Genomic DNA, 11,067 nt, shown 5'->3' on the forward strand with positions numbered 1-11,067 from the left:
CTAGAGGTCGGTTAGATGTATGCACGTATTTCTGGCTTTTGTTCATATTTGTTTTTTTAAAGATTTTTTGATAAAGAGTTTCAATTTAATTATTTTGTTTTATGGCGTCATGTATACAAAAAAAGACAACGAGAAAGTGATTGTAACCACATAGACAAAAGTTTGACGTAATAATTTGTTCTACTATTACTACCCAGAAAGATGTAAATGGTATGTGTGTGCATGTTCATATATGATACTTTGAATGTTAGTTATGCAAAACTGACCTAATATCTTATTATGCATGCCATACGTGTTTGTAATGCAGTTTCGGAAGCTGAATTCTTGTAAACCTTGCTCTTCTATATTTAAATTTAATTGAAGCATTCTGGGCCTTTAAATAATCAAACATATATCGACAAATATAACTTGCTTGTATAAATGAATAGGTGTATACCTCATAATACAAAAACATATTTTAGTATAATGTCTTTGGTATAATATATGCAACATGTCGTAGCATTGTATGTAATGTAAATTAGATAATTTATTTCAAGATTGAGAAACACAAGGTAATATATGTATAGCAATTGATGCGTGTTCTCTAAACTGCAAAAGAAGAAATACAATTTCAACACCCAATTTAAGCAGTATCATATAACATGGTTGTTATGTTTCGTAAAAAAACACCTTATGATGATTATACGAACCTATGAATCTTAGTATTGTTAAGGAGGGAACTGATTTCTACAAATGTTGCTCTCCTGTGATGATCATTAACCCCATTAAGATATACCATTTATTGTATCCATTGAAGTCTGAATCACTTTGTTTCCAGATTATTATACTTCACGACAGCAGGTGTCAAGTGCTGTGTGGCAGCTGTAAAAAGTTGCCCCGTACTTCACTTCAGTATTGTTATATTTTCTGGTCCTTCTGGATTATTGAGTGTTGAGAATTGAGTACCGCTCAAGCCGGTGTAAGGGGGGCGTTGGGGAGTTTGCACTTATTCTGTATTCGTCATAATTATACAGACTCAATCAACCGAGGCTGCAATTTTCATGTCATTTTCTTGTGAAAAATGCTTTCGAGGGATCACTTTTTTTTCTAGATTTTTTCCAGTGTAGTTGTTTGGTTCATCTTCTATAGCGCTAGTGTTTTCGTTCGAACTGTCTTGTTCAATTCAATGAAGGAACAAGCAAAAACGACAAACAAAAGAGTAAATAAATGACTTGTTAAATATGACATACGAACTGAACTAACTCAATATACGAAGTTACAAATAAAAGACCATATCGTAGCCATTGCAGGAAAAGGTCATTTCATAACTCATAACCAATGATGTACACTACGAGATATTTTTTCATCGTATTGACATACAACATATGACTCGACAACACGACCCTGGGACACAGATAATAAAGTGTGAGCATATCAAGATGAACGATTTGTTGAGGTAGATTTTTAAATGTTGAGAGCCGTTATAACTGCACAGATGTACAGTCTGGTCTGCTTCTACATTTGAATCACCGGACTATTTACTTAAAAACAAATTTGTATTTGAAATTAAAAGTGAGATAAATTGAATCACAACATATATAGGATAAAGGATAAAAAATAGTGTAGTCAAAACAAATCTAAGTTAGTTTAACTCAAACAAAAATGTTTTGATCATATAACAGAAACACATTTTACCAGGCATTTACAGGAAAATAGTAACGTGTATTTCAAGAGAAAGATTTGGGCGCATTTGACAAGTTTTTGCTTTCAAATATCTTGATGAACAATTTCCTATTTTACCCATTGTTGCGATAAATACAAGAGCCACTGACGGTTAAAAACAATTCTTCATCAAGTAAATTTAAGAGAAAAAAAGGAGTTTTTCTTTATTTTTTAATATCAGTAGTAGGTTAGGTCACACTTGTTCTGTTTAAGTATAAATCATTACCAGTAAGTTCAATAATCAACTGTGCTCATGGTCTTGTGTACATCAAAGGCCAAACAAGTAGGTCAATTCATCAAATTATCTAGGTTGATATCAAACGTTTTCATCTAAAATAGTGCATATTCTCAAAATCCCATAGCCGTACATCAACGGAGATAGAAGTAGGTCATTTCGTCAGATTAGCTAGGTCAACTGATATCAAAGTTCAATTTTACATCTAAAAGTATACATATGTTGCAAATGTCATATCGGTATCTATAGGAACAAATAAACCAAAAGTAACTTGAGATATTATGTTTGATACTTAAATGTTATTTTGTATATGCATCAGCTCGTCAGGTCCTTGGCATTTCTAGATTTTTTTAGATTCTAAGGACAAAACTGATATGAAAACGTTGACAATTTTTTTGTTTAAAAGAGAAAAAAAAATAAAGAAATAAAACTGACTAAGATATTAGGCTTTCTTTTCTCCAAATTAGATTTTTAAACATACAATTACTCGCATAAATAAGTCCTTATATGAGTTACAAAGTTCTATTTAGGCCATTATAATTTCAAACATGGCACAGAACGCTTCCGTAGGTATCGGACTATTACGTTAGAAAGAAGTCCAACCAATTTATTATAACACAATGAAGTCAAACATATATTATTTTACAAATATGTCCGGTTTGTATCGCGAATGTTACATTTTTCGGTTATATAAAATAGCTATAGATGTTCGTGTTCTGTGTGTTTTCATCTCATTCAACAAATTTAAAGGTTAAAGAAACGTATTTTCTTGTTTTATTATTTCTAAACTTATTCCGAAAAAAATATTGTACAAGTTGTATAAACTAACTCTCTTTCCGCCTATTGCTGTGATAGTGATATAAGATGGTTGTATTCGTGCCATTAAGACTTTTAATTTTGATTTTGGTTAATTGGCACAAAATTGCTAAATCTGTTATATTTTGTCATCATAATTATATTTTTTTATTATTACATGCACAAATATTAAATAGACAGTTTACATCTAAAGTGAATTATGTTTTGTTATTAAATCGAGGCTTATATATTGCTATTCGAATAAATGTTTATTATCACATTTTTCAAATCAATTTCGTCAATAGATTTTAAGGAAAACATATTTTATTAAAACCGGAATTAATTGCATTTAACGCAACGTCCGGTATTGACCTATCAGAATCAGTTCCATAACGAACAAAATTTGTCTCCATTCAAGTCTATAACATCGCTCTATTACGTTGCAAACACAAGCATCATCTCAAGTTGGATTCATACCTTTGTGTCATCATGCCTATAAAGTCGTCTTTGGACATTTCTTTCTTGCTTGTAAAGTAAAATGCCTTAAACATTCAGTTGCATATCGCTCAGATTAAACTTTCACTGTAACAGTTATAAAACATTTGTTGAATACTCATCAAAATACATGACCCTGCTACACTGTCAATAACCGAGTAGAGAAACGAACCAACACTTAGATATGTAAAATCATAAATATTAACCAATATTTTTGTTTTGCTATGTAAAATAGCTGTTTTATTGTTTTGTTATCTATAGATTGTTAATGACCAGTCTGATGCAGATTGATAATTGTTAATGTTTTTTTCGAAGGAAAAAATAGTTGTTATGTTTTAATATCTACATTAATCCAGAGTAAAGAATGTTTGCAAACTCGCATCGCGGTTTCGGGCTTAAATGCCTCCTCGTATTTCTGCAGATGTAAATGCTTGACAAATTGCGCAGTAACTTTCGATTATAATAACTGCAACTTGAAATAATGCTAAATTTTTAATAGATTTCATAAATCCATTCTGATTATGTAGGCAAGATAATATTACTTCCGGGAACATATGAACATAAAACAAAAATGTATCTATCGCAGCATAAAAAAGCACACTGGGCGACTTAAATTTTTGCATCTAAGAAGTCTTGTATTTGGTTTGATGAGAAATAAGGGCGATAACACATTTTGTTATTACAGTAAACTTTATATCAACGCACGCAGTGAAACGTGAACCATAATAATGCCAAAAAATATGATTAAATACTAAAGGTATTCAAGGTAAACAAAATGATAAAAAGAAATCATCATTATTGAGCTTGTATGAACTTTTATGTCGAAGTAAAAAGTCAAAGTTTCTAAAATGATATTTTTGTAAAAATTGGTAACGAATTATAACACACGTAATAACATTACTGTCTGTTAAAAGAAGCATTTCCCCTGTTATTTACAGTAACGTTTATGTGTGCCTGTTGTTTTGAATATTTCTATTTGTCTTTACAAAGTTTGGATTTATTTGCATATGTAAGTAGTTATATAATACAAATACGGATACAATGCAAACGGTGATAAATTACGCAAACTCAGTCATTAATAGCACATACCATTTAAATCCTGTTTTTGTTTCATGATATCTTAGATAGGGCTACAAAGTTTGATTTTTTTTTTAAAGATTTTGGCTTATCTTTCGGCATGCAATAAATTTTGAATACTGTTAAAAATATGTTGTGGCTATTTTCTCTGATACCGTTTATAATTTGATTTTTTAATATTTGCTTATTAAATGCCGTAGATGTTGATCCAGTATGTCCTGTAGGTCATTGCTGAACACAATAAAAAATTTATTACAGAAAGTGAAAAATAAAAATATTTTTGTTCACCTATTTCTACTGTAGTAATCAGAATATGTCCATAGAACAAAGTTATTTCTCAACAGTTAAGATGAATTTTGTTTTTTCTTATTTAATTCATCATCACGATTATCAATTTTAGATAATGTTAATATTTATTTTCGATATCAACATAATTATCTAATTGACGTACTTAGAACACCATCGAATATACGAACTAAAAATATAACAGTTCTTTCATAAACATCCGTTTCTGAGATCGTGATCTAAATTGGCCGGTTAGTCAGTTTATTTCTCGATAGGGGATGTAGAACACAACTTGTCATTATTCCTGCAGAACAAACTTTTAAACAAGACGAATACAAAATAAGATCAATATTTTTAGTTTGGGAGGTGACATGTTTTACAAAACTCAAGTATCCAAGAAAATATTCAATAAGTGCGTTTCAAATACACATTTGTTTAAGTTCAAAAGTGAAACTTGTAATCGTTTGTATACAAGAAGTTCCTCTATAATAATAGCTTTTTACTTTCAGTCAAAAACCAGTGAAATTCTAAGATGTATGTTTATAATGTTACAGTTACCGTTAAATTTGACATGCATTAGGAAATTTAGAAAAAGTCATCACGTTCTCAAATGACCAGTCCAATTTGTAATTCATAAGGAGACGAGTTTAACAGAACCATCAAGTTAAACAAATGAATTTTCTCTCTCCTGATCAGTACTTGGATAGACTCTTAAAACCTAGTTACTATGATAAGTGATGGTTGAATGAAGATACATTAATTAACTTATGGAACAAATTTGTTCAATTGACATAAAATTCAACGACATTTTCCAAAAATAGAAGTAAACAAGCTTTTATGTCTGATATAATTTCAATTGCCATATTTATAACTTTATAAACCAAACCAAATTAGGACTGTTATATGTTCTCCTAATAAATAAGGAATGTCAAATCATAAAATAAAAGTCTAATAAGTATTCTATATTAAACATGATTTAAGGAGAAAACAAACAAGCATTTATTGGACACTATAACTACTAATAAGAAGGTTTTATTATGACTGTAAGAATTTTGAACTAGAAAAATTCAAATTAGAATTTGAAAAGATTAATTTTAAATTAGAGAAATGAAATCCTTGTCTGCACTTTGTACGAAAACGAAAGGTAATAATGACTCCTTTTCACCTCATGAGGATGTTTACAATTATATTAAGGTGAAACGAAGTCCTAATGATGATTTTATTTCTCCAAATAAGCCGTTTAGGCTCTTAACTACTCAAAATCAAGACTTGAGTTTTCTTATATGATTTGACACAGGGACAGTAATATACGTGTTTATCAGAAAGATTACGTAAGAAACAATTCCAACATTTAATTACGGAGTGGTGCAAATGGTCAACGTTTTCATATTTGTGTCGAGAAAGTTACAATATGATAATTAAGTATGATTGTGGCATTTGCGCCATTTAATGTTTTGTTCAAGTCTGATCCTATGACGAGATATTGCATGTCGGTCATTTTATACCACTCAAATATCTCCCATTCTTTCTAGTAAACAATATGCCTTTAAATATGTTTTTATCTTTTTTACAGATTTTTATACATAATGAGATTAAACGATATATTGAGATGCAAACACATATTTAATAACTCTTTCTTGTCAAAACGAAATTTCATCAAATGTTTTAAAAATAATCATTATTCAAACTCCGATTTGTATTCCATTTAAGAAAATGTCCGGTTTCGAGCTATCGGGTTCAATTGCAAAGAGAACAAAAGACTCGATGAGATCGTCAACAGGAAAACGATCATTAACGGGATTATACATGTAGAAAAATTGCTCGTCTATTTGGGTATTGTTGTGCGTTCCAGCAACAAAGTTCATAATGAATTCATTTTTTGCAAGAAATGTGTCTCCATCCAAGTCTAACAATTTGCACCAATCCGTTGTAAACGCACGTACCATCTCAATAAATGTAGCTGTATTGGATTCATACCTTTGTTTCATCATGTTTATGAAGTCATTTTTGGAGAGTTCTTTTTTGTTTGTGAAAAAGAAGACCTTCCACAGTCTATTCATTTCTTTTACGATCTTCTTTATTTGCTTATCGGTCAGATCATCACGAGCTTTATAATGTTCCCTGTAGTTAATATAAATGATACTATAAATCAACACTATGAATCAAGTAGACGAGGCGACTAAATGTTTTTTAATTACTAGTTGAACTCTATATATTTGTAAAGTTGAAATCTTGAATTCATTAAGTTATCATCGTGTATTCTGTTTGTTTAAATCGTAAATTCATAAAACTCTGGATAATTCAACACCACCGGTCTATGTAATGATCTTTGTCATATGCTTTATCAATCGTTTAACCTTATTCTCGAGTTAATCTTTTATCGAGCTAGATCAATTAATTTAATTCTTGATTGTCCAGACTGATATTCTAGTTAGGTTTCAGTAATACATGTTTACTTACAGAAATGCTTTTGGGTCTTCCAATGAAAGAATTCCATCATGACTGAAATCATCAAAATCAAAGAATTTTCCCCACTTGTCAATAAGGTACCCGTTTGCCTGAAGGTAAAATGAATAAGTTTACATGAAACGTTGGATAGAGACTGATTTTGCAATATGTACCATCATATTTCTATATCATGACTCACACAGTAAGGTTATTGGTATTCTCTTATGGTAATTAATGTTCCTTTTACTAATTTTTTATGGTTTTATATATAATGCTCAAATGAAGATTTATCAATATTGTACTCGTAAGTTCCAAAAATAGTTATTTGTAAAGATATTACCTAATCTACTTTTCATGTTTATAAAGTGAGTTAATTAGAACTTTATCTTTTATAACGTCAAAGTCATATTTTTTCGAAAAGAAATAAATGCATTTATTTTAATGATTACTTATAATATGGTTAAATATTTGTAGAACATATTCAGCATATTCTTCGATGTTTGAAAATTGTTTTAGAATAATAATTACATACATATATAAAATTTCATTTCAGTGTGGTTACAACTTTAATTACAAAATATATGATCTTTAACGTGAATTGTATGGTCAGTTTTGTAAATAACTTTCCCTGTCCACTTTGAAATATATTACTTTTAAATACATCTCAAAAATATTTATGAAAATTTCATCTTGCCAAAAAAATCTCTAAACAAAGTATTTTGATTTTGTGTTGAACACTCGTTTTTGTGTGTACGTGTGTATTCATTTGCGATAAATAATCTCATGGACATTTTTACAATATACACAAACGACTTTAATTTATTTCAAGAAAGTTTTGCATTTTAAAATCAAAAAGAGACTTATTTGCTGCCTGCCAAATGGGAAAATACTTAAATTATTACATAATGTATTTCCAGTTTTACTAGAGAAGGAAGTATGCAATCACCTACAGTCCGTTATTTGGCTTGATGAATTTCGCACATGAAAAAACCTACGGTTTATGGTTGCAAGAAATATCTTACTGTCAAGCATTTCCTCTTTGAATGCCATGATTTTGCACGTAAGTGCTATTTCACTGATATTACATTGTTTCATAACTTTTTGACTCAGTTCCTTCCAGAACATTGATTGATTACTCAAAAGAAATGTTTCAATCTAAGATTTTACTAACTCATTTTGTAACATTGAATACAGATCCGTTCTTAGGTTTAAAAAATCTGATTGTGTATTGTGTCTGGCGCGGTATGGCCAGCAATAGGTCGTTTCGTTAATTCCAAACAAATAAATTCTCTTTAAGTAGTTCGTTTTAAGGTATATGTTCTTAATCCGAAAACAAAAACAACAAATATTTCGTACGAAGTACCTATAAATTGCCGTAGGTGTATCTTAAACGATTACAGTTTATTAGCCTAGGAAATACCATAATGATGCAATAGGTAAATAATATAATGTAACAATATCAAACTTGACAAATCATAATATAAATTATCTATTAAGCAGTTATGATGCGTAAAAATACATCTTGTTGTTGTGTATCTTTGTTTCTATTTACCTTATTTGATTCCCGTGATTCATGCTCGATAGCCACAGCACAAGCTACAAAAATTAGCAAAGTAAAACAACATCTTATACAATGCAACAACTTCGTATTACATATCTAACAGATGATAAACTTTTAACAGTTTGTGTTAAAAATCCTTATAACTTTCTTAATAAGATATTAGACGGGAAGTGCAATATTTGAAGACTTTCTGCATTACTATGTATCTTTTACAATTTATTTTTATATTATTATTTTTATGATCATGTTTTTCAATGTGTTCCCGGCAGACTCATTAACTATTGTTCAAAAACACACATTTTTGTTATTTATTTAGCATCTTGTTTGATCATCAAGTAGTAAAATAAGCGTGAACTTCTGAAAAGTACAACATGTGAATTTTGCTGAATCAGGTAATATTAAGCAGTGATTGAAAATAAGTACTTATAGAATTCCCCAAGCAACCATGTTCTAAAATCTGCGATGGAAAGAGTGTGCTTATTTTCAATATACAAATAACAATTAAACAAAGGAAAACAGACTATGATAATATCAAATTACAGACATACAAAAAGGTAATATCACGCACAAGTTAAAATACTAAGATCATTTACAGTAGACAGATACTCGAAGCAAATCTAAACAAGAGCCGGTTTGAACACAGTGATGCTCCCCGAATAGTTTTTTGACACAGAAAAGTACATTTTTTTAGTTTCAGAGTTATATCCCGAACAATGTTTAAAGTGCAAATATTCCAAAATTAGGCAAGGAAGAGTTACTGTTCCTTGTACTTCATTTCATCTCAGTCTGTTTAGCGTCTTATTTTCTTGCTATTACCTCTTGTAGTTCCGATCATAGTTCTGAGTGTTAATTGAAAAACGGCAATTACTACAAAAATAGACATGGCAGAGCAACATTTTTGCACTGCATATTTCGCAATAAGATCTATCTCCCTCCAAAAGTTTATGTTAATATCTTTAAGAGTTTCAGAGTCATGTTCCGGACAAATCTAAAAAAAAATGCATAAAGGGTATAAACTCTAACATTAGAGAGACAAAAGTTATGTTTCTATTGCATTGCAATTTTATCAAACTAGATATATCTACCTTCACAGTTTCTCATTTAAACATCTCATAGTTTCAGAGTGATGTCCTGGACAAAGTTCAAAGTGAGAGCAATAACTCCAAAATAAGGAAAGATAAAGTTACGATTATTTTGCACTGAACTTCTATTTAATGAGATATATCTACCACAAAATTGTCCTGTTGATACCTCTTATGTTTCAGAGCTATGTAACTGACAAAGTTCAAAGTGTAACAAGGGTCTTCAGTTTATGTTACGGACACGATTTTTCTAAAAGGAAAAATAACTTAAGAAAATGGGGCAAAAAGTGTTATGGTTCTTTGACACTACACTCCGCCTCCTTTACCACTGTGTACAGGGAAATTCAATAATTCTCCGGACCAAAAAGACGAACGATCGGACGGATGGACATGCTGGCAAGGCGGCGACTTTACGCTTTCCTTTCGGGGAGCATTAAAGCAAAGCTACTGATTAAAAAAGACTATGGTTTTCACTAACATACAGATTAGAAGTAAATCGTTGATAAAACCACTCTATGTTCAAAAATAATGATAACGACGACTACTATCTGAAATAAAAATCGTACAACTAAAGACAAAAAAAAATAGAAAAAAATATTGTGAATATAAAGAGAGCAAATAAAAAACATGCTAAGAAGAAATGACTTTCGTCATCTCTATATAAACAAAAGAAAAACGATCCATACCAAGTTAAAAGAACAAAATGTGATATATCTTATAAATGAAGAAAGAGCAAATGTAAAATCTTTATGAACAGAAAACAAGATATGCGTTAAAACGACATATGCAGTCATGCTAAAGTTAAGAATTGTGTAATATTTGAAATTATATAAAAGAAAAAGATAATGAGGATTTATTCTAAAGTAAGACAGAAATTTATTATCTCCAATACACAGACAGCAAAGTAAAAAATTAGTCTTTTTGCTAAAAGACTGTGATTATCTTTAAAACATTTAAAGCAAATAAAGAATATTTCCGAAAACAAAATATATAATAATTATATATATATCACGCAGAGAGTAATAATTTAAAACATGATTAAGGTAATGGACGATAACATATTCTTCAGTACAATAAAAAGATTGCGATCGTCTCAAAAGCAAATAAAAATCATGCTTAAATTGTAAGTCATACTCTCTTGAACAAACAATTAACAAAAAGGTAAATCGTAAATAAACTATTTTCATGCTCAAGATACATGTATAATAATTTGAATTTCCTATTGAAATGCAAAGTTTAAATCAATAAGTTTAAATATGAAGACATTATAATTTTACCTTTGAGACACAACGCAACTAACAATGTATGCGCCCAAATCATCATTTTCTGCATGTATTGTTGTTCTTCGTAAATATCAGAAAATTATTATAGCGGTCCGATATATATAC

At 29.9% G+C, this 11,067-nt stretch overlaps 1 protein-coding gene across 1 annotated transcript; it reads right to left on the reverse strand.

Moving 5' to 3' along the window:
• Positions 1 to 6,228: 6,228 nt before the first annotated feature.
• LOC132719062 (sarcoplasmic calcium-binding protein-like) lies at positions 6,229 to 11,067 on the reverse strand. Its single transcript, XM_060702799.1, has 4 exons — positions 10,957 to 11,067; positions 8,589 to 8,632; positions 7,049 to 7,146; positions 6,229 to 6,709 (listed from the first exon to the last, which is right to left on the reverse strand). The coding sequence occupies exons 1-4, from the start codon at positions 11,009 to 11,011 to the stop codon at positions 6,271 to 6,273; spliced, it is 636 nt and encodes a 211-aa protein (XP_060558782.1). The 5' UTR covers positions 11,012 to 11,067; the 3' UTR covers positions 6,229 to 6,270.

Source organism: Ruditapes philippinarum, unplaced genomic scaffold, assembly GCF_026571515.1.
Source record: "Ruditapes philippinarum isolate M1 unplaced genomic scaffold, ASM2657151v2 ctg9614_1_1_1_1, whole genome shotgun sequence".
Classification (NCBI taxonomy): Eukaryota; Metazoa; Mollusca; class Bivalvia; order Venerida; family Veneridae; genus Ruditapes; species Ruditapes philippinarum.